This window comes from Pelodiscus sinensis, chromosome 1 (genome assembly GCF_052426305.1).
Source record: "Pelodiscus sinensis isolate ZL-2025 chromosome 1, ASM5242630v1, whole genome shotgun sequence".
Taxonomy (NCBI): Eukaryota; Metazoa; Chordata; order Testudines; family Trionychidae; genus Pelodiscus; species Pelodiscus sinensis.
In genome coordinates, this window is record NC_143052.1 from 123,248,529 (window position 1) to 123,273,494 (window position 24,966).

The 24,966-nt window shown below is 40.0% G+C and overlaps 1 protein-coding gene across 2 annotated transcripts in view; it reads left to right on the top strand.

Annotated features, from left to right (window-relative positions):
* MPPED1 (metallophosphoesterase domain containing 1) overlaps window positions 1-24,966 on the top strand; it is an 89,398-nt gene that overhangs the window by 56,744 nt on the left and 7,688 nt on the right. For both annotated transcript variants that reach the window (XM_075899509.2, XM_089770073.1), the window contains 2 exons: window positions 17,440-17,555; window positions 24,485-24,598. In XM_075899509.2, the coding sequence (XP_075755624.1) occupies window positions 17,440-17,555; window positions 24,485-24,598 (230 nt within the window). The remainder of the gene's footprint in view (window positions 1-17,439; window positions 17,556-24,484; window positions 24,599-24,966) is intronic.

Genomic DNA, 24,966 nt, shown 5'->3' on the forward strand with positions numbered 1-24,966 from the left:
CGGAAAAGGGGCCAGTGTAGACGAGTCCATAGAGTTCTAGAACTGAAAAGGACCTCGAGAGATCATCAAATCCAATCCTCTGCCTTCATGCAGGACCAACCGCCATCTAGATCATCCCTGACAGACATTTATTTAGCCTGCGCTTAAATAGCTCCAATGATGAAGATTCTACAACCCCACTAAGCAATTTATTCCAATGCTTAACCACCCTGAAAGTTAGGAAGCTTTTCCTATTGTCCAACCTAAACCTCCCTTGCTGCAATTTAAGCCTATTGCTTCCTATCCTATCATCAGAGACTAGGGAAAATAATTTTTCTCCTTCCTCCTTGTAACACCCTTTTAGATACTGGAAAACTGCTATAATATCCCCTCTGTTTTCTCTTTTCCAAACAAAATAAACCCAGTTATATCAGACTTCCCTCATAGGTCATGTTTTCTAAACCTTTAATCATCTTTGTTGGTCTTCTGTGGGCCTTCTCCAGTTTCTCCACATCTTTCCTGAAATGTGGTACCCAAAACTAGACACAATACTCCAGGTGAGGCCTAATCAGCACAGAATAGAGTGGAAGAATGACTTCTCGTGTCTTGTTTACAACACTCCTGTGAATCATGTTTGGGTTTTTTTGTTTGGTTGTTTTTTTTGCAACAGTGTCACACCGTTGACTCTCATTTAACTTGAGATCCACTATGACCCCTAGATCCCGTTCTGCAGTACTCCTTCCTAGATGCCTTCATTTTGTATTTTGTATGGATTTCAGACTTCTATTTCTGAAATTCAAACAAAACGTTCAAATTTTTGGGAGGCATGCCTGCAAGCCTAGTCAGATGGATGCACGCAAGCTTTGCTTGAGCTAGTGGCCTAAAAATAACAGTATGGATTTTGAAGCACAGAGGTAGCCATGTGAGTACAAGCCCACATGACTTCAGCTGGGAGGAGGGCTAGCCTGTGCCACCACCGTCCACATTGCTAGCCCACCCATCCACTCTGCTATTTTTAGTTTTTTGTGAAAACTTCTTACACATACACACACACACACGGGTTCTCCATCCTGTGCTCTGGGGCACAATGGCACAGAGGCTGCTGTACAAAAAAGAAGATTTTCATCTTCTGTTACATTCCCCTTCCCTTCCTTCAGTACTTCGGCAGTTTAGAAGAGGGGTAATCAAAGTAGAATTACCTCTGTACTGTTACCTTAAGCAAAAAGCAAATTGCAATTTAAAATTCCTGCAGATTTCAGTTTAATTAGATTTTTAAGCTAGTTGCGTGTTTTAATGTCTAGTCCTGGCAGAGCCTGTTACAGGATGCTGGGTTTTGATAGAAATATTTTGTTTTAAAAGATAGATGTTCTATGTTGTTAAAAACCATGGGATTGGAGCTGTTTCTTAACCAATACATTTGAGGTATGCAAAATAATGAGCAATTTAGGCAGACTGACATGCTTCTTGAGGAAAATGAAAATCATGAGTGTGAATAATAGACTCCCCTAGTTACTGAAAATTGAGGCATATCATATATACTGGTGTTTTGGGGAAAGGTTTGACATCTTAAGCCTGACACGGCTGAAGCATTATGGTGAGAACGCAGAAGATGTTTTATTTCAGATGTTCAGTAAATGAAATATGTGACAGATGCAAAAGGAATAGGAACATTTTTAGAAAAGAGAAAACAAAATTTATTATCCCATTAAGCTATATTAATTACAGTCAGGGGCAAATAAAGCTCAGTTTAATTATATCTTAATAGAATGCTGGAGTGACTTTTTTTCCTATTCTATACTTATCAGAAACTATATTCCATTTTTGGAAAGTGCTGTTCTTAAAATGCTTAAAACCATAACACTATAGTTTAATTTGCAGCATCTGGAAGATCATACGAATGGTACTTCCTGCAAAAATGGTTTTGATGAGAGCTATTAAATTCAGATGTTCAGATTTTTTTCATATTGAATAACACTTGAAATGTAAAAGATTCTCAAATGGCAGAAAGCAAGACTTGAGAAGTGCATATAGCCTGTACTGATATCTCCATAAACTAACAAACAAGTTTTTGCCTGAATCCATTTCTTTGGCTAATGACATATTGCTTAAAATGAATGCATTTTGAGCTGTAAAACTTTTTGGGAAACATTTTCATATTACATGGAAATACAGGACCCATCCTACAAACACTATACACATGATTTTCTTAACTGATATGAATAGTTCCTCCAAACTCAGGATAAGATCCCTAATTTGTATTGTGATATTCAATCAAGTGACTGACATACAGTGAGAAATATTGCATTTATGGTGCTAGAAAAATTGTGTGGGGGAGAACATAAAACAAAAATCTGAACTTCTGTTACTCAAGATTAATATTCCATTACATGTTAAATGAACATAGTGAGGAATTAGTATGTAGTTTTTGTATACACTATGAGTGATTGTGTATGTGTAATACCATACATATCATATCGCACATGTGTAATGAAGATAAATTGCAGAAACATATGATCAATCATTTTTATCATATACTCTTCTGCACTTTAGCTGCACTCTTCCCACTATTATATTTCCCTCCGGATTTATTATAACAGTTCAAGACTCTGAGAAGCTTCAGATACTTCCTATTTATTTTTTAATCAACCTGCCACAAAATATTTCCTCCCAAGTGAGATTTCTCTCCAAGATTACATTAGCCCAAGGGCAAGAACAGGTAACAGTACTAGAACCATGAAAACAATGAGTTAAACCACCTTGCTGATTACATACCCACAAGTATTTGTGTATTATAGATGGGATTGATGCTTCATTCTGCTGTACATTGTGGAGTCATTTACATGTGGGCAAAATGAGTTTACATTGTTACCAAGTCTGAATGGTAGCATTTTATACCCACTTTCACGGCTACAAATGATTGCATAAAGTGCAAGTCACTGGAGAATTATTGTGTGTGTAATCTCTGCATTTCTTTATACTAATATCATTTATAGTTATTGCTATAAAGTTTTTGTGGGTGCTAAAATTACTTTGCTTATTGTAACCCTCACTGGGTAACATTTAATATTTTGTAAGATTTTTCTATGAAGTTGCATTTGCTTACTTCAGTATAAATATCTTTAGTTTTAGTTACATTTGATAGTAGTAAAATAATATATACTACCCTGATGTAATTAGTTTTGAGGAAAGTATCCTTTTCTGGAGAGTAATTATTATTTGTATATTGTATTTGAGTAGAGTAGTTCAATTTCAGATACTTAACAGAAATAATTGGCTCTTCAGATCCAGTAAACTAGTCCACTTTGGATTCAGCTAGTTTTTAATGTAAGACCTATAGAAAAAGAGACCTGTAATTTCACTACAGGGAATGCTTCCCTTTCATGCAGTTCATAAACCACAAGAGTGAAACAGCAATACCCCAGAGCAATTTTCTCTTTTATTTTTCATTTAAAAGTTTAATTTTGTGAGCAAGAGCTGATTTTAAGTGTTTATATTTTTGCATTAACAAAAGAACTTCCAGCTACCAATGGCCCATCTGCAGTTGGCTCTGCCATCTCCTGCAGCAGCTACCGAAGGATGTTTTGGAGGAAGATGTAAACCCCCACATAATGCCAACCATTATCTACTGTGCTTTGTCTTTAGTTGGGAATGGTGATGAGCCCCTTGGCAGTATTCCAAGTACGGAAAATGCAAACAGATAAGTGGATTGCAGACACGCCACTCCTGGGAGCAGATCCTCAGCTGGTGTAAATTGTCTTAGCTCCATTGACTTTGATGGAGCTATAAAGATTTACCCTAGCTGAGGATTGCTTCCATTTCCCCACCACCCCCTTGTTCCCAACAGCTTGTACACATCTCCTTAGATTCAGGCACAATAAATGCGTGCACAGATGACTAAATGGTAATTTTATAGTCCGCCCTGAGTAAAGGCAGAGCTGAGCTGCACCACCCCTTGAAACCAGCAAGCAACAGATTCTGATGCACCATTTTATAATTCTTTCCTTTCTTCAAAGGAGAGAAATGTTGCTCAACCCCTTCCCATAGAGCCAGTACATAGAGCATCAGTTTTGTCATATGCTGGCTGGGTTTGCTTATGTGGGGCACATCCACAGACAGTCCATAAAGGGTGTGGCTCCTCCAAGAAGGGGTTCCGGACCCTGCAAATAACCCTAAGAAGAAGGGTGGAAGAGGAGTGCCCCCTGTTCTTGGGGGACGACTAAAGGTTTTGGAGTCAGTAACAGTTCCCCTGGAGGGGAACAGTAACAATTATATGTTCTACTATTACTGAGCTCATGCCTGGGTCATTGTTCTATGGACTCAGCCTGCTTGTGCTAACACCCAAGAAAGATACAACAATTTCATAAAGCATTCTGCTGATAAAATTTAAATCCATCATTGTTAACACCTCCTTTCCCAGCACTGACACTAGTCTATCAGAACTTCTATTACAAAGCATTATGTGCCAGAACCTCCACTGGTTAGTTTCACATAGCTCTGTCAAAGTCAATAGACCTGTGTGATTTACACCAGGTGAAAGTCTTGCACATATGTTTCTTTTCCAAAGGGGTATGTCAGAATTCTCAGACAGCTGAGCTGAACATCCTTGTGTACTTTATAATAAGACTGACTAGCTCAACTCATGTAGGTATAGACAATTATTGTAACAATGAGTTTGCACTGCCATAGTTAAGGGTGAATTTCAGATTCCAGGAAAATGATTAACAGAGCTGGTTTTAGTTCAATTCAGGTGGAAACTTGGCACACAAGGTGTCTGCATAGGGACTTTTTTTAACAAGAAATAAGTTCAGCTGTTGCTAAATTATGAGTGTTACAAATATACTTTATACATATATATGCATTTGTTATTTATTGGTTTTGGATGCATTTTTATGCTCATTTAACTCAAAATGGGTTTGATTTTTCTAAAAAAAAAAAAAAAAATTGGCAGAGAGCAGGTCCATATGGTCTAATTACTCCTGGAATTTTGAAAGAAAAATGCAAATCTGGTGAGATTTACATTCTTTCTAAACTGAAGAGTGGCTCCTGTTCAGGCCTTTAATACGGATTTTGAATGCATTTAATCTTGTTTTGTCTTATTCCATCTCAAATAGCCCAGCAGTGGCTGATCCATGGAAGTTTCGCACGTACTTTGTGCTTTTATTGTCAGAAGTTAAACTTTATTTGGGGTAATATTTCCTTCCCCTGAATAAAATTCACCCTTGTGCCCAGGGCCAACACAAGGCCAAGACATTGCTTAAGTAAATGCAACTTAAGTAGTCTTTTTCTGTCCCTCTGCACAAGGGCGAGTTTCACTGTGTGATAGCAGATGCACAATGTCTCTCGGGCCATGTCTACACTGAGAGATAAAGTCTAATTTATTATGGCTGATTTTTTGCACCCAGTTTTGTAAAGTCAAAGGTGCATATCCCCACTGTGCACAAGAATTCAATGTAATTGGAAGTAGCACGTCCCCAGGATGGTGCCTACCATCGACTTTGAGAGCAATGCACTGTGGGTAGCTATCCCACAGCACCTGTGCCCCATTGCATTCTGGGTTATGCTCTGAGTGCATGCTGGGATCAAAACTGTGTAGCAGGTGGTTCTGGGTAAAAGTCATGAGCGTCCCATAATGCACTCGCTTCCTTCCTCCCCCTCCCTGCTTAAGGCCAACAGCAAACAGTTTTTTTGTGCCCTTTTTTCTCTTGTTGGACATTCGCTCGGACACCATAGCAGCATAAGCATGGAACCCATTGTGAATACTATTGAGCGTCAAAACATTATTATGATGATGTTAAACTTGGTGTGATAAAGCTGGAATATGTCCAGTGTATCCAGAGTCTGTCTGTCTGAGGACGAATCCAAGGAGGCCATGAGCATACTCTTCTTCAGAGCACTTGAATGAATTGCACATGCCACTGACATTCAATCCTCTGGACACAATGGAACAGCGATTCTGGTGCCATCAGACAAGCACAGACTGGTGGGACCACATTGCTATGCAGGTTTGGAATGATCAGCAGTGACTGCAAAACTTTTGCATACACAGGGCAACTTCCATGGAAATTTCTGAATTGCTTTCCCCTGCCCTGAAGTGCAATACCAGAATTAGACCCCCTCTGAGAGTGGAGAAGTGAGTGGCAATAACCCTGTGGAAGATTGCAATGCCAGACAGCTACCAGTCAGCTGGGAATCAATTCGAGGTGGGGAAATCTAGAGTGCAGGCTGTTGTTATACAAATAGCCAAAATCATTAATACCCTTCTGCAACGGAGAGTAGTGACTCCGGGCAACATGGTGAACATAATGGAGGGCTTTGCCACGATGAGGCTCCCTTACTGTGGTTGGAGCGATAGACGGAGCACATATCCCCATCTTGGCATCCAGCCACCTTGCAAAGGAGTACATAAAGTGCAAAGGGTACTTTTTGATTGTGCTGCAAGGGCTGGTGGATCACAAGGGCCATTTCACCAACATCAACATGGGATGATCAGGAAAGGTGCATTATGCACACATCTTTAGGAACTCTTCTCTCTTCAGAAAGCAGCAAGCTGGACCTTTCTTCCCAGACCAGAATATTACCATTGGAAACATTGAAGTGCCAATAATGATCCTTGACACCAAGCCTACCCTTTGCTCTCATGGCTCATGAAGCCACACACAAGCTGCTTGGACCACAGTCAGGAGCAGTTCAACTACAGGCTGAGCAAGTGCAGAATGGTGATAAAATGTGCTTTTGGATGTTTCAAGTGAAGGTTCCACAGTCTACTGACTAGGTTAGACCTAAGAGTATGCAACATTCCCATTGTGGTGGTAGCCTGCTGTGCACTCAATAATATTTAGAAGCTTTAGGGGGTAGCCGAGTTAGTCTGTAACAGGATAAACATAATCAACAAATGGTCTGGTAGCACTTTATAGACTAACCAAACATGTAGATGGTAGCATGAGCTTTCGTGGGCCCAGCCCAATTCTTCGAGTGACCTGATGCATGTTGCTCTCAACAAGATGTCCCTGCATTCAGCATGCTTGCCTATAACTCCTCCCTCCTGCCCCATCAACACAAGTAATAAAGGGTATGTCTACACTACCCTCCTAGTTCGAACTAGGAGGGTAATGTAGGCATACCGCACTTGCAAATGAAGCCCGGGATTTGAATTTCCCGGGCTTCATTTGCATAAGCGGGGAGCCGCCATTTTTAAATCCCCGCTGGTTCGAACCCCGTGCAGCGCGGCTACACGGGGCTCGAACTAGGTAGTTTGGACTAGGATGCCTATTCCGAACTACCGGTACACCTCGAATAGGCATCCTAGTCCGAACTACCTAGTTCGAGCCCCGTGTAGCCGTGCTGCACGGGGTTCGAACCAGCAGGGATTTAAAAATGGCGGCTCCCCGCTTATGCAAATGAAGCCCGGGAAATTCAAATCCCGGGCTTCATTTGCAAGTGCGGTATGCCTACATTACCCCGCTAGTTCAAACTAGCGGGGTAGTGTAGACATACCCAAAGAGATTGTTGTTCAGAAACCATGTGTGTTTATTTAGAGAACACAGCAGGGACAGAAAAGGAGTTGAGGCAGGAGCTTTGTGGGGAAGAGGGGTGATAACGGTTGTGAGAAGGACAGCCTTTTGCTTCACAGTGCATCCCTGGGGGCTGAGAGTGTGAGGCTGCTACCACAATGACTTGCCCTCCACCCCTGCATTCAAGGGCCCTTGGGAGAGGAGCCTGTGGAATTCAATGAGGAGGGAACAATGGTCCACAGGGGCTGGCGGGGGTACTTGTTCAGGTAGGCATCCCGGAAAGCTGCCTTGTGGTCCTGCACAGCTGCCTTGGACGACAACATGCTCTCCTGGTGCTTTGCTTCCCATTCCCTGCACGCTCTCCTTTCCCCATGCTCCGTGCACACCTCTCCCAGCGGCGTATTCCTCCACTCCCTTACATGCTCCCTGGCCAAGTGAGCAGTTTGCATTTGTACCTTGGACATCTCTTCCCTAGTCTGTTTTCACCTGTGGATTTGTGCCAGGTGGTCAGCTAGCAAGGCCGAGGCAGTGCACAGCAGGCTGACGGCTGTTCCCACTGTAACGAAAAGTGGAAAGTAGACTTTTCAGGAGATACATGGTAGAGTATAAAACCTTATCTGTTAGAATAATATGAGGGTCTGTCTCAAGATAATAGGGATGTGTTATGTACTAGGCCACCATTCTGCTTTTAAGCTGCCTCTTTTCAGCAGGTACACCTCAGAGTTCTTAGAGGAGTAGCTGAACTTGGTTTGGTGGCAGGCATGGGAAGGTTCAGGCTGAGGCATGAGCCCGTGGGCAGGAGAAAGCAGGGGTCCTGGGCATGGTGGCAGAGTAGGGAAGGAGTTTATGCAGTACCCGTGTGTTTGGCGCACACACCCCATTTGCCGAGAGAGTGCAACTTTCCCTTCCTGCAGGAGTGGGAGGGAGAGAGTCTAAGTGTAGAGGAAGGACAGGGGCTCAAGCCATGCCTCACTGGAGATGAGCAAATGGAAGGTTTACTGCAGAGCCAGCCGCTAATAGCTTCCTCTGCTTTATCCAGGCTGCCATATGAGCTATCAATCTTCTCCGAATCATACAGAGTGATAGGGAGCAGATGCTGACTACAAGGGTGGAATTTCAGGAGACTGGGGGAGGCAGCAGCCGTGCACTCTGGTACGTGGCTAGCTTTTCATCCTCTTCCCCAGACACTAAGGGAGTGAGGGGAAAGTGCTTGCATTCTGTACATGCCTCTCGCACGTGGCTTGGAGACCAAACACATTAACTTTCACAGCACTGCTTCTGCACTCCTGTAAATTTGACCATGCAAGATCTAATTTAGTGGTTACACCTTGTGAAAGCAGGAGTACAGAAATAGACTGTAATTCCCCTTTAAGTAGATGGAACAGGCTTGGTGGTATGGACTCATTTAGAAAAATCAACCTAATGTGGCTATGCTTGACTAAACTCCAAGTGTAGAGCAGGTCTCATGAAGCATTCTCCTAATCCCAGTGTCTTCACCCTTCTCCAGAGAAGACTCTCGGATTCAGCAGATTGCCATAGGTAGGGCAAAAGACGTCTTTGAGAATAAGATCAGATAGAACTAATGTGGACTTCTTTAAGGAAGCCCCAACCCTACTCCATAAGACCTCCAAAAGTAGAAGGAGACCATGTCTTTTGGCAGAGAACAGAAAAAATATTTAAAAGGGTCCATGCATGAATAAATTTTGATTTTGTCTTCCTTTGATGATTGGTTCGTTTCTGAGGAGCTCTCAATTTAAAACAAGATGGTAACTTGCAAGTGCTTTAGCGTTGAATTTCTTAGCTTCTTAGTCCAGTTTATCATTAAAGTTTGAGTGATTTTTTTAAATATCAGCTGGGAGATGTCCATTTGGCTTCCAGCAGAAAGAAGTAAGAGCCCAGCATGTGGCATCCCATTGGCAGAATCTGGGGCTTCTCCATTAAGCAGGCCTATTGAACCCTCAGCCTGACAAGCCTTATGATAGGACAAGAAGCAATGGGCTGAAATTGCAGCAAGAGAAGTTTAGGTTGGACATTAGGAAAAAGTTCCTGTCAGGCTGGTTAAGCACTAGAATTAATCACTTGGGAAGGCTGTAGAATCTTCATCCTTGGACCTATTGAAAAGCATCTGTCAGGGATGATCTAGATAATAGTTGGTCCTGCCATGAGTGAGGAGGACTGGACACGATGACCTCTTGAGATCCCTTTCTGTTCAGTATTTTATGATTCTATGAAATGCTTTCTAAATATAAGGGTAGTTAAGGACTAAGGCAGGTTATGGAAGCCCCATCACTGGAATCCTCATCACTGGAGGTTTTTTTAAAAAGGTAGGACAAACATCTGTCAAGGAGGTCGGAGGTTACTTGGTTCTGCCTCAGTGCAAGAGTCTGGACTTGATGATTTCTCAAGATCCCTTCCTGCCCTACATTTCTATAAATGTTGTGAGGTTTTCATGTACTAAGATGATGCATGCCATAGAAAATCCTATAAACAAACAGTGGCCTGTCTAAGTTTCTTATCTCTAAGTAGCTACTTTATTAATAGTGATGACTAGCACCATGCCCCCACATGATAGTTTTCTATCCTCTGGGTACAAAGTCAAATGATAGAACAGAAAGAGCATTTTGGATTTCCCATTTACAGTTCCCGTGGGAACAACCAAACTCAGCAAAAGAAGATATAACAGGATCATGAAGGCACTTTGAGAACCTGGGAATAGAATTGAAGATGGTAGTTCTGAGAACAATAAAATGATTAGTGGACTGAAGGGACTTTTGAGGCAAGATTAAACAGTTAAACATATAGTTTTGCTAAAAGACAACTAGTGCAGTCATACGGGACATAAGACTACGAACATTTGAAGGGCATAAACTCCCAGCAAATGTGGACAATATTTAATGTGGGGTACAATTAGGAAAAGTAAAAGGAAGTGAAACCGAGGCCAGGTTTACATTATGAATGTACATCCATATAACTACATCACCCAGGGGCTGGGTTTGAGCAATGAAGTTACACTGACCCAGCCCCTGGTTGACAGGAAGATTTCTCCCATAAGTAAAGCTACCACCTCTCTCAGAAGTGTATTAACTACACAGATGGGAGAAGTTCTTCCATCAACATCTTCAGTGAAGTACTACACTTTCAGAGTGCAGCAGTGTCACTGTAGTAAGTGTAGCCCTGCCCTGAAAAGGTAAAATTGAGGCTGAATATCAATCATAATTTCCAAACAGTAAGATATATTGGGCTATAGAACAGCTTCCCTGGGAAGTAATGGAAGCCTCATTGCTTGGCATATTTACAGTGAGCCCAGAGAAAATACTAAAAAATGGCCAAGTGGGGGAAATTCTGCATGCATTTCTGGGGGAGGGACTGAATGACCTGAAGCAGTCTTTTCCAGTCCTATCTTCTGTGATTTAGTCCTTGGCCTGCTCGCTGCCATCCTGCCAACAAGGATGTGAAATATACATCATAGGCCCGTGTTCCTTGACATGTAATTTTGGCTAGTATGGCTTGAGGCATGCAGGGGCCAATATTTTATTGTTCAACAGATGCAGCTGTAGAATTTTATATAGGAGTAAAATCGAGTGGATTAAATTTGACCAGTGTTTTCCTAACAGGTTTCTATATGAGGTTGGACAAATACCTACTAGCTTACAATAGAGAAATACCAATTCTGCTCAGGGGATCAATGGCAGGTTTCACTGTGTTGCTTAGATCCTTAATGAATTTTTCTTTTTCTTCATTTAAATCATTACTCTGGAGTGGGGCTGGGGATGAGGGGTTCAGTATGCAGGCTGCCGCGGGGAGAGGACAATCCAGGCCCTCTCTCACCCCAGCAGCTTGGAGTCAGGTGAGAAGCACCTCTCCCTGGCTGCTGCAGCTCCAGGGAAGCACAGAATGGAGTTGCTGCAGTAGATATGTGCTGGGGCCAGCAGCGGATGGGGGATGGGGGAGGAGCATTCTGTATGCCAGTCCTGAGCCCCTGCCCTCCCTGTGGCCTCTTTCAACATTTCCTCTGTCATGTCAGTCCTGAGGACCATACTTGATTTGGTGATTCCGTCGCTCTTCTGATTGGTTTTATGAGAAGCAATCCCATTCCAGGCACATCCCATTGTCCTGACACAGCCAAACCCATGTGTTGCTTTAAGTTATGATAAGAGGAAGCTGTATACCAAATTTGGTGGTCCTCACTCTTACCCGTATAAGAGGATTTCTTGAACAGACAGACAGATGCACAGACAATCTCTCTGTAATACATAGTGGATAAACAATGACTAAACTAGAGTTATCTCTTGCTTGAATAGGACACAGAAACGCCTGGTCAGTCAAGAAGAAATAACATTATAGTGGAAACTTTAGCACATTTTCTTGTCGCTTGTACAGTGTACTCAGGACACTACTCATTCATCCCTTTGATATGATGAATAATATTCTGCAATGGTAGAAAAGACAAGTGTCACCCATATATCTTTGCAGATATAGGGTCTGATCCTACAACTCTAACTTGTGTGAGTAGTCCCATTGAAGTAATTGAGACTAGTTGTGTAACTAACAGTTGGCAAATTGGGCACATTCTTGATTAAGTTACTGCAATATAATTTGCAACCCTCAAGTTCTTACAGCGTACTAGCATACCAGGAATTAGGGGTTTATGCAATAAATTAGCTTGTTGTTTTTTAAGTGCCTACAAATTCTGGAGATGTGCATATATAAAGGACCTGCTGTGATCATGGCGTTTATGTTGAACTAGCAAGGATGGATGAAGTTAGTAATGGGTCTTTCTTGTTAAGAAACTAAGTTAAAGCCACAAAGAACCACATTTCTGTCTCTCACTTCCTCTGATAGGAGACTACATGTATATTGCTTGGTTAGGCCAGCCTGGTATTCTTTTTGTGTATGCCCATTGATACATCTGCTTACAAAGTTGAGATGTATAGCAGTATAAGAACACAAACCCCCAATTCTCATTTAAATTGCAGGTCAGATCTATGTAATGCGCCACAGCCCTATACAGTAAATTACATGTAAAACTCAGTTATCCCTATTTAAGTGACAGAAGAATAGAACACTCAAACTGCACTGTTTCTCTCTCCAACGGTGGTTGAATAAAAGAACAAACTGTGCTAAATAATTAAGGCAGTAATGTGTTTGACCACTTTTTAATGTTATTTTTTCTGTTATTATGGTAACAAATGCACACTTGAAAGAAAACTCAAGTGCCAATAATAACTAAGAAGGTCATTTATAGGAGGTTAAAATAGTTTAATTGGAGTTTATTTGAAGGTTACTATATGAGTGCAGAAAGATGTTAAGGGGTTAACCTATAAGAGATTACATTGTAGTCAGTGTTCTGTTAAAGTTTGAATTAATTTTTCCCATGGGTTTTTCACATTCTAATTTTCAACTAAATGAGACATCTGTTTCAGAAAAGGAAAATTTGCTATGGTTGTCATAGCAACCATCATTCTGTAAGAAAATTATTCCAATGGTTACTTTAGAACAGAAAGGCAGAAATTCAGTATTGAAAGCACCATACGATTGCTACTACAAATTTTGAGAATCCAGGCATTTTTATATGTAAGATGAATTGACCTGCAAAATTTGTTCTTATGTTTTTAAGAAAGGTTAGTTGTTCAGTAAACAGATTCTCTTGAAATATATTTTTCCCTATAGTCTTATAGGTAGTTAATCATTATTCTGTCATAATAATAAAAGCACTGAATTTCAATAAGATATTGAGAGATATACACTGTTTGCTAAAAGAAGGCAAAACTTAAATCAGAGTACACTGTTAATCAGGGAAACTTGGCTCCTAATGTTGAAATACATTAAAGGTATGTGTATTTAATTTCCAGATACATTTTTGCACTTTTCTTTCCTAGAACCAGAAGATTTTTGTCCCCAACTATATTATTGTAAAAAGGATAGTCATGTGAACTAGTTTATAAAGAAATTGTACTTTCACTAAGTAAACACCAAGAAAAGCAATCCAAAAGAGCATCAGATCATAACTCTGTAACTTTGTTTCCACATTCCATGAGGGATGGAAATATTAGACAAAGTTGTCTTTGCATGATTTCCAAGTCACAGAGTTGTTAGTGTGTATACAATAAGATTTTTTTCTTCGGCGCACAAACTTTGATGGTTGTTTTGTAATAACATTTCACAGAGACTTGAGGATTTATAAAATCCCTCTGCACATACAAATGATTTTACTTTTGTGTGGTTTGGGCATTGAAGTGTATGAATTTATTTAATGTATAGAATACTAACATTATGCACTGAATCCTTTCTAGGGCTTCAGATTTTAGCTAGAAATATTCCAGGCATTTCTGTCATTCTTGGGATTGTCATAAAAGACAGCATAATGGCAAATCACACAAGTTCTAACATTTCCTATTCATAAAAGAACAACTCCAGCATGCATAACTCACCAAATCTTAACTCAAGCAAATATGCACTGCATGCACAAAGAGAGAGAGGAAAGAGGGACAGTATTCCTTGTCTAAATAAGCTGCAGATTGTGCCTATTCAGAACAGGAAAACACATTAAAAAAAAGTAAGTATATAAGTGTTGGGCCTTGACCTGCAGTGATCATGATTTTTATGTTTAGCTAGTAAGGGTAGATGAAGGTAGTAATGAGGCAGGCAAACCACTGGGATATTATATGTATATATGTGATCCATAAACTTACGAATTTCAATGGGGTTAACTAGACACTGTCACGTTCTTTAATGGTTGAGATTATTTCTTAAAAAAAAAAAAACACACACACTTCAGTACATCTTTAAAATAACTTTTTTCTTTACTGATTTCTTACCTTTTCTCTTTGGCAAATATTGGTGTTTTTCTCTCCATTTGTTTCTCAGGGGGTCTGTAGAGCATGGGAGTAGAAGGCCTCATATAGTGCCCCATGAAGACAGTGGATAGACTCCCACTAACTCCAAAGGGTATTGATTAGGACACGGGTGAGGAAGAATGGGAGAAAAATGTCTCATGAATAGTTCAGGTGAATTAGAAACCAAAGTGTGAATTGCCTCATTTGCGCTTTTTAAATATTTCCTTTTTTGCAAGGGAGATTTGTTCATGTGAAGACTTGTGAAAAACTAGGTTTGGGTCTGCAGCCAATCAGCATTAGGCTCTGTCTGCACTACATGCCTTTGAGCAACATGGAATGGCCACGTTGCTAAAGTCAGGCAGTGTACACCCTGTTTGTTGGCAAAATACTTCCACCCCCTATGAGTGGAGTTCACGTTGTTGACAGGAAAGTGCTCCTGCTGCTGATGTGCTGTTTCTACTGTCACGTGCTGTGAAAAAAAAGGTTTTTTTTCCTTTCGAGTGCGGGGGTTACACACCTGTGAACAACAAAAGTTGTGTTGTTCGGTTGGCAGTGTAAACAAAGCCTAAATGAATTATGTTGAGTACAGGACCAGAGTACTAGCCATTTTAGGATTTCATTGGTGACACTACTGACGGAGGGCCATTGGCATTTGTGGTGTGGACTTCAGCCTTGTGGTTTTTTTCAAAGAAACAGACTAAAGCACTGTAATTGCTGTATGGTACTAATGTGGTCTCTATTATTGTAATACCTGAGTAGCTCACAATTCTCATTTATTCTCACAACACTTCTGTGAGACAGGGAACTATTATTTTCATTCTACAGATGGGAAACTGAGGTACAGAGTATCTAAGTGACTAAGTTCTCACAGGAGCTTTGTGGCAGAGCAGGGAATTGAACCTGGGCTTCCAGTGAGTACCTTAATCACTGGCACATCCTTTTTCTCTCTAGATAAACAATGCTCCTTTATTTATAAAGGTAGTTGACTCCAGTCCTCTCACAGTTGGAGGAACTATACAGATTGATTGCAAGGCGAGAGAGAGAAGAGGAGAGCAACTTAACATAAGACAACCAAATAGATATTTGTCTGTAAATACGGCTGCAGACAGACTGCTAGCTTATTTCAGGATAAGCCAATGAACAGATGCAGCATTACCACCCCTGCTGTGGGAAGGTGAGGAACTATGTACCTCAGCCACATGCTGCTCTTCCCGGGAGGAAAGCAGCCCACAGGGGAAAAACCACTGAGAGGTAAAAGCCCATCAGAAACCTCTGATCTGAAACTCACTGTTCTATGCCTGATTCTCCCTTCGGTAGGTAGAGCTGCCCAACCAACTTCTGCCCTGGTCAGCAGGTCTCTTAATGAATCTTTGCTGCCATTCATTTTCTTTCCTGCACTCACCTTCATTTCTCACCACAGGTACTGGAATGATCCAACAGAGATGATGGTGGTGGTCACTACTGCAACAGCAGTAACTTCTAGTTAGGTTTTCACCCAGATTCCTAACTGTGAGCCAGGCAGATGGGCCATGCAGAACCATGATAGTCCCTATGACTCTTAGCTTGACACCAAAAATGCCGCATAGCCCCAAATCTTTGGCTCTACAGAAATTAAGTCTCTGAGCTGTGGAAGGAGGGGCAAGTTCTCACAGAAGCTCTGTTTTTTTTAGGGGGCTATCCTGCAATAAGTTAGCAGTATCTCTGCAGCCTTATTTACAGATAAGTATCTATTTGGTTGTCTTATGTTAAGTCACACTCTCCCTCTCTCTCTTGCCTGGCAACCAGTCTGTATAATTCCTCCAACTATGAGTAGATTGGTGCTTGCTTCCCCTTCTAGGATAGCCTGTCCCCCTTTGTTTCTCCTAATATGCAGTATTTCTCAGTTGTTTTCAATATGCACGTGTTTAACAGCATTCCAAAAGGATACGTGAAAACTATATGATCATGAAGATTGCAGGCAACTTATTACTTTCTGAAGTGGTAGTCAAGCAGGAGTAATGGAAAAGGAAGAATAGCTTTGTGGGCATTTTCTTTTGTCTTTGCTATACATGATGCAAACAATAGTTCAGAGAATTTGTTTAAAAGTAATCTTGCTTTTTTGTTTTGATGCAGTGAGTGAGTGGAATGCTTTCTTCCACAAAGTGAGATCTGAAGAAGAACACTGGTTGATGTGTACATATTTATAAACACTAAGGCTGCAATTATCATAAACCTTATTAAATCAGAGCAGCGCATTTCTTATTCTCCATATATGGACATTTGGCCAGAACACCAGTCAGTCAAAAAAAACCCCCCAAAACTAGCCCCACATTTCGTTATTTTTAGGCTTCACCGGCATCATAATTTGCCATGGTAATATTGCTATGAAATACAGCTTTTTAATCAATAGGACTTCATAAACTAATGAATTATATTCTAACTGGCTCTGTTATAATCCCACCATTTAATAGTAAGATGTTCCATAAATAATGTGTTTAAATATCCAACAACCCTCAAATAAACTCTCATCAAGATATACTAAATCTTGAATATGTAAAATCTTATTTTAAAAGGAACTAATGTGGTGGATGACAGAGGAAAATTGTACATATACATTTATTAAATGTTTTTGTTCTGGTGCAATGCTTCCAATATTAGCCAAACGCAATATAGATCATTGCCCCAACCCTGTAATTAGATATTTATGAGTGCAGGGATCTGCCCATGCCAATTCAATTGTAGGATCAGGGCCAAACTGGGAAGAAAGCCATGATATGATCCAATACACACACACCCTTCAGAGTGGTGGTCCAATAGATATAATGGAACTCCAGGTATAGTACTACGTAGGACATTTCAACTCCTACAGCTATTGCCTCTCAGTATGATTAGAAGAATGCAATAAGTATGTTGCAATATATTGTCAGGCTAAGCTGATAAGCTTGTTGCTTTCCCACACATATTAAATAGTGATTATTGTATGCAGATATGGTGTCACTGAATGCAGAGGAAAGGAAAGTAATGCTATTTGTGTCCCCAAATTCAATAACCATAGAGAATCAGTCTCCATTTTTTAATTAGATGACCAATGCATATGAGTAGCATTGAAGACATTCTCCTCCTCTTTTTGGCAGGCAACCTTGGTTTTATGGCTGGGGCTTTAATCTTCCACGAGGCCAAGCACTATTAGAAAAATGGAACCTTATTCCAGATGGAATAGATATTCTTATAACACATGGACCACCTCTTGGTAAGAAAACATTAGCACTTTTAGTTACATATTTCAAATAATGATACTATAACTGTGTGCTCTTTTCAGACACAGGGATGATATTCTGGACCCAAGGGAAGTGGAAAGCAAAGCTCCTCTGAATTTAATTGGGGTCAGGATTTCATCCCAGGATTTCGGATCACTATTACCTAAACTCAGTTATAGAGATGTGAAATAATTTGCCTTAATGTACGTTATAAAAAAAAAAGGCCCTGATTCACTGATGCATCTCACACTCTAGTTTTATGATCATGTAACTCCACAGAAATAGGTAAAGCTATACCAATAGCAAAACTGGAGTGACACGGTGATGAATCAGGTCTAGTATACTTACACAATTTAGAGTCTGATCCTGCATTCTTTGCCCATGCAACATTCCATTGAAATAACAGAGTAGACTGGAAAGGGAATTGAGGATCAGACTCTAGGTTCCTTATTATTGGCATGTCTTTTCTAAAGAATGGACACCATAGTCCTGGAGGAATTCTGCAACTGTTGCATTTGGAACTATAGTAAAATTGCAGAATTCTAATGTAGATTCCCCACCAACTTTTTATGGTAGCATTCCCTTCTGTCAAATATCCTGCATTGACTTCTCCCTGGCTGCGTCTAGACTGGCATGATTTTCCGCAAATGCTTTTAATGGAAAAGTTTTCCGTTAAAAGCATTTGCGGAAAAGAGCATCTAGATTGGCACAGACACTTTTCCGCAAAAGCACTTTTTGTGGAAAAGCGTCCGGGCCAATCTAGATGCTCTTTTCCACAAAAAAGCCCCGATCGCCATTTTTGCGATCGGTGCTTTTTTGCGCAAAACAAATCTGAGCTGTCTACACTGGCCCTTTTGCGCAAAAGCTTTGTGAAAAGGACTTTTGCCCGAACGAGAGCAGCATAGTATTTCTGCAAGAAGCACTGATATCAGACAGTAGGAAGTCAGTGTTCTTGCAGAAATTCAAGTGGCCAGTATAGACAGCTGGCAAGTTTTTCCGCAAAAGCAGCTGCTTTTGTGGAAAAACTTGCCAGTCTAGATGCAGCCCCTCTGTTCCTCTTGAGTTACCACCTGTGCTTCCTTCTCATGAACCAAAATAGTGACACTTGTGGTGTCCATTTTTTAGCGAGGACATGCTAATGATACAGCAAACAGCATGTACAGACCAACAAGAACCGTTCTTATATTTGCATCTTTAAATTATAAATATGAGAGAAAGCATATCTTTATACAGGTACAGGGCTTATTATGTTCTCTCATAATAATTATATGACCTTGATTATAGAAATAAAATATTAACATTTTAGCCCTTTTACAGAAAAGCTTTTCAGTGCATGCTTAATTGTGAACAGGTACTTAAACAAAATTGTCAATACGTTTTAAGTGTTTCGCTAAAGCAGGGGTGGGGAATCTCCAACCCTCAGCCCGCACACAGTTTAATCAGGGTTAGCCACTGATAGGCTTCCAAATGGTTTGTTTACCTGAGTATCCATAGGTATGGAGCCCTGCAGCTCCCAATTGCTGCGGTACATTGTTCCTGGCCACTGGAAGCTGTGGAAAGTGACGCGAGCTGAACCATTGCCTCCCATGGCTCCCATTGGCTGGGAACGGTGAACCGCACCCCCTGGGAGCTGTGAACAGCCATACCTGTGGATGCTCAGATAAAGAATATACCTGGTGGCCCACCAGCAACTAACCCTGATGAACCATATACAGCGGGTGCACTGGAGATTCCTTCCTCCCCCTGCACGAAGCTTGAGGGAAAGGGGTTTCTTCTTTGTAAACCTATGTGCTCCCAATAAGAATGCATGTTTAATCCATTGCATAACCCACTTCCAGCCATCAGATTTATTTTGTCTATGAATTTGGATCTTGATTGGTAACAGCCATTCATCCCTCAGCATTTGCAGATCTGGAGCTGTCAGCCCTAAATATTTAGCATAGGAGATCATTCAAAATCACAAATGGATTGGTGCCCTAAAGGTTAGTATTGGATCTTTGTAGTGTAGCTATTTATAAGTCAAAATAAAACAATTGTAGTCCATTTGAAATATCTTAACTTTTATTCTTAAAGTCCCAAACTTCCATCTGATTAGTCATGGAAAAAAAAATCTCTCCTTTGTCAGTTTCAAAGAATATCCATGTATCTAGTGTTCATAATTCTCTTATTGACTAGCCTGAGTATTTATCCTATTTTTGTTATCTTCAACTATCCTCCACAGTTGTTCTTTGAAATGTTGACTGTTTTGTTGCTTTTTTCCCTCATGGCTTGTCTGTATTAAAGTTTCTATGGACAGCTCATGTTCACCGCTGAATGGCCTGCAACCCTTTTGTGAGATGGATCAAAATATTGCTCCACTTAACATGTTATTTACTTTTCTGCAATAGCCACTATGTGGCACTCAAAAGGAAAATGACAGCCTCCTCACCCTATTACATCTAGCTATGTCGTAGGCTGTGCATGGATGGGTTGGGAACAGAATTCTGTCCTTCACAGGCAATTATTTTAGCCTGGAAGTAGATTACTATTATCCTGGTCTTAGTCTGAATAATTACAGATGCTATCAATGATCATAAAAGCATTCAGTATGCTTGCAAATTCAGTCACACAATGTAGAGAATGTCTTAAATAGTAAGGTTATAATGCTTCAAAAAGAAACATTTCCTTTTATTGGTTTAAATGGTTGCATGGGGTATCCACAAGCGACCCAGCAAATGCTGTTACTGCCATACCTGCAATGCCAGCAGGGATTCTTATTGCTACATTAGGTTTAGAGACTCCAGTAATAGGTGGTGTCTCCTAAATGACTCAGAGGATAGCCACCCTCTTCTGCATGTGGTCCAAGAGAGGGAGCTACAATGGGGCCCTGTTGGGTTGTATCCCGTTACTGATTATAATATCCCTCTTTTGAGATGGTGCCTTATGAAATCATGTCCCTCTTCCCCCTTTCTTTTTCTCTTACATAGATGTCTTAAATCTACCCACTGTCCACTTTTCTCTTCTCCCTTTCCTGTAGCAAAACAAATACCCTTGTCATCAATTGATGTTACAGAACTACACTGATGAATTGAGTGAGATTTTAAAAGTGCCATTGATATTGAACAGAATTGGTGCTCCTGTGTCACATAGGCACTTCTGAAAATCCTACTCAGAATCATTGTTCTTCATTATTTCTATGGCAGTAGCGCGTAGATGCCACAGTCAGGAATTGTGCTCGCTCTTGTGCCAGGAAGTGGACACATGCAAGGGGAAGACAGTTCCCCAAGATTTTACAATTATCTGATGTCATTGTACTCAGCCATCTGTTATTGAGGATATACCATATCTTCTTGGGTCATAATATCTAAAAGTGTGAGAGACTCTTACCTTTGGTTAGAGCATATTGGAAATACTGATTTTTGCTGTAGTATTTTATTGTTTCTTTTGAATATGTATTAATTTCATGCTTTTTTTTAAAGAAAAAGTCAATTTCCTACTATGTAAAGAACTAAGTTCAGGATTCTTTGTCTTCTATTCAAGAATTCTTTCCTTTTCTTCCGTTCTTTTTTCTTTTTTATAAATGGATTTTATTTCACCTTTAAGTCTTTATCTGTTGCTGTCTGCATGGATGTCTGACAAAGATTTATACTTTCCTGACAGTTACAAAAACCTGTTTCAAGTAACCAAACATAAGAAATTCTTCAGATGAACTCTAATTGTTAGCTAGATGTAATCAATTATTCTTAGTTTGTGTAGTCAGGTGTATATAATAAGCAGCAAACATATGGGAAGGATTCAGAAGGGTGATAATGCATGTAAACAAAAACATGTTCAACATAAATAATGCTTAATTTAATAGAGAAGTTAATTTCATGAATTTTTGTTTATAAAGTTTTTGAAGTGGAAATACCTTTGCCTTCATATTCACCACAGACATTTTGACAATTAACTGTTTCAAGTCACTGAAATAACAAGAGCTTGTCTTAAAAATCTGTTTGGTATGAAAAAGGGTTTGAACTAGATTCTGGAAGGTACAATTTCTCAACTACTTTGACATATTAAAGAATTGCTGTTATTTCAGGGAATGAATTTTAAACTGCCATAGAGAACAAAAGTGACCAGAGTCAAATATCAGAGTTTAATGGGGATCATCTGTGGTATCATTTAACTGGATTTTTTGTGAGGATATATAGACCAAAACATTTGGGATAACATTTTCCATAGTACATATTCTCAAACAGGACTTAGGCATTTAGTGGTGTAGGTTTCATTGACTTTCAAGGAGACAAAAATTCTGAGTGCCTAAAAATGGGATTTATAAATCTAAATCACTTACATATTTTAGAAATGTTTACCCTTAGTCACAATACCTTAAAATATGTCAAGTCCAACCATTCAAAATAGGCACTATAATGCAAACATGTGGGTGTCAAATATACCCTTACGGTGGTATATATCAGTTTTGCCTTCAATGCACTCTTCTAATTGAGTGCTCCATTTTTTATTTCATTGACATAAATGGCTTAACTCCTTGTTAGCCATATCGTATCCGGCCCCCGTTCCACTATTTGAAAACTGAATCCAATGCAGAAAAGTCTCTAGCTCATCCCTATCCTCTCACCCCACTACAAATGTAATGTATCACTCCCTTCATATGTACCTTCAGAGATGTGCAATTGGCATATACTGCAAGTAGGAGGATAAATAAATCTAGAGGCATATAAATTATATAATCTATTTTAGGTCCTCCAAATTGGAGTGGCAACTTTTTATGATAGTGGCAGAGATGTGGCAGCACAAAACAATTAAATTATTCCAAACCAACAGAAATTAACCAAATTATTCCAATTTGCACTTCTGAATAGGGTTTCTGTGTACATCTCTGGACTCTTTGGTCTTCCGTCTTTTACATAGATTTACAGGAGATTATGTTTGCACTTGCAAACAGTCACATATAAAGTGTCACATTTTGGCTACCCTACCACTTTGAAGGAAATACCAGGATTTAGTCAACAATTAGCAAACCTTCTGAAATTACATTAGTTTATAAATACAATTTCATGTCCAGCCTGGAGTTAGCATGAGCATTTAGTTTTTATTATGAAAGAACTTCAACAAAAATGCTGTATCCCATACAGGTAAATATGCCAATCACAAATGCACACCTCTGCAAATGACCCAGCAGACACTAGCAAGGAGAAACAATGAACCTTGCAGTTACATGAAACTTTTCAAAAGCAACAGGGGAGAGCTGGATTCTGTTCCTAGTTTCCTTTTGTGTTGGCCACTACAACTCCGTTGCTAAATGCTGGAGTTTCTGCCCTTACACATGCCCTTCCAGAATTCACACCAACTCAGCCATAATGCCTCCAGGGATTCCTGCTGCACTGTAGCCTCTACTCACCTGCACCTAAGGTTGGCCCATGTTCAAAGTTGCTATGTAGTCCTGTATATTTAAAAAGAAGATACCTTTAATCAGATTTGCAGCCGACAGCCCAACTAAGACCATAGAGCCAGATACTTCTTCATTCAGATCAATGAAAAGTCCTGATGACTTAACTAAGAATTAGATTTGTCTCCTGATAGTGGCAGATGTGGATACAACTTTTAGTAGCATTTTCACACTTGGGCTACGTCTATACGTCATTTTTTGAGGAAGACCAGCTCTTGCACAAGAGAGGGTTTTTGCGCAAAAAGGAGCGGTCTACACGGCTTTTTTTTGCGCAAAAGCCTCTTGCACAAAAACAGCTGCTCATTACTTATGCAAATGAAGCGTGGCAATATTCCGCACTGTGCTTCATTTGCATATGCTTTTCCATTGGTGCTTGGTGCCATTAATAATAGAGTATTTCAGTAATCTGTTCAGATTTGCTGTTATTTCTGCTTTCTGAAGTAATGGATAGAACCGGTAAAAAAAATTGTCATTTTTTAAAATGGAAAACTGGGTAGCTAAATAACTTGAAGTGCTTTTTGATTTTTTTTCCACAGAGGCTAAAACAAAACAATGTTTTAAGTTTAAAAAGTCCACATTTTCTATGGAGAGAGAAAATTATTTTTGCTAGCTTCTGTGGTAGGCAATCATTTTAATGTTTGAAAATGGAAATATATAACCCTCAACACCAGTATGTTTTGGTTTAATAATTAGCAATGCCAAAGACTTCACTTAAGTCAAGATCAGAATACTTCGTGCTTAAAATTAGGCCCTGAATCCAGATTTAAAAGCCTTCATGTGGGTTTAGAGAACAATAACATGGTGGCAGTTCACCACACTTATCCCCTGGTTGGCCGCAGCTGCTATAAATACCTGCATGGCCACAGGTATTGGCAAGCGCAGCTTCCGTTGGTCATGGATCGCTGTTCCTGGCCAGTGGGAGTGGCAGGAAGCAGCGCAGACTGGTGCACCTCTTCCCGCAGCTCCCATTGGCCAGGAACAGTGATCCGCGGCCAACAAGAGCTGTGATCGCTGGTACCTGTGGCCATGCAGGTAAATATAGCGGTGGGAGCCCGCAGGCCAGTATTTGCCCACCCCTGGTTTAGAGGTATTTAATTTTGAACATTTTTGCTCTAAGCTTTTTAAAAATGTAGCAGGGATGGATTTAAAAAATAGAGGTTTTTGTCTTATATAGAATATGGTTTAATTAGCTTTAATTTAAATCTCTTGAAAGGATTTTTCTCTTATAAATAAAATGTTGGCAAGAATAACTACTCCCATCCCTTTGGATTAACTATTTTTCCATTCCTCAAATATTTTTCATTTTCCCTCCACTGAGCAATGAAGATGTTCATTTGAATAGATTATTCTTGTGGCCACTTCTTAGGAAACCAAGAGAAATATTAAAATACAGGAATGATTTTGAGTATTCCATGTATAAAGTTTCACAGATAATGTGACTCCTTTCTCACTCCTTTTAAATCTATGTTTACTAATCTTTCTTCTTCAAAGGTTTTCTAGACTGGGTCCCTAAGAAAATGCAGAGAGTAGGATGTGTGGAGCTGCTGAACACAGTCCAGAGACGAATACAGCCAAGACTTCATGTTTTTGGACACATCCATGAAGGTCAACAAGCTTTTCTCTGATTCTTAAAACCAACTGCACATTATGGCCAACATTTTCAAACTTGGGTTGCTAAAGATAAGCACCTAAGTTAATGGATACTCAGAAAGTCAGGCCACTTCTTAAGGTGAATAATATGCATATAAATAGTCTAGTAGCACCTTAAAGACTAACAGAACATGTAGATGGTATCATGAGCTTTCGTGGGCACAACCCACTTCTTCAGATGACTGGAGTATAATAAGTCCAGATCCAAAAATAAATAAGGGAAGGGTGGGCAGGAGAAGGATCTTGGATGTGGACTTATTATACTCCGGTTATCTGAAGAAGTGGGTTGTGCCCCCGAAAGCTCATGATACCATCTACATGTT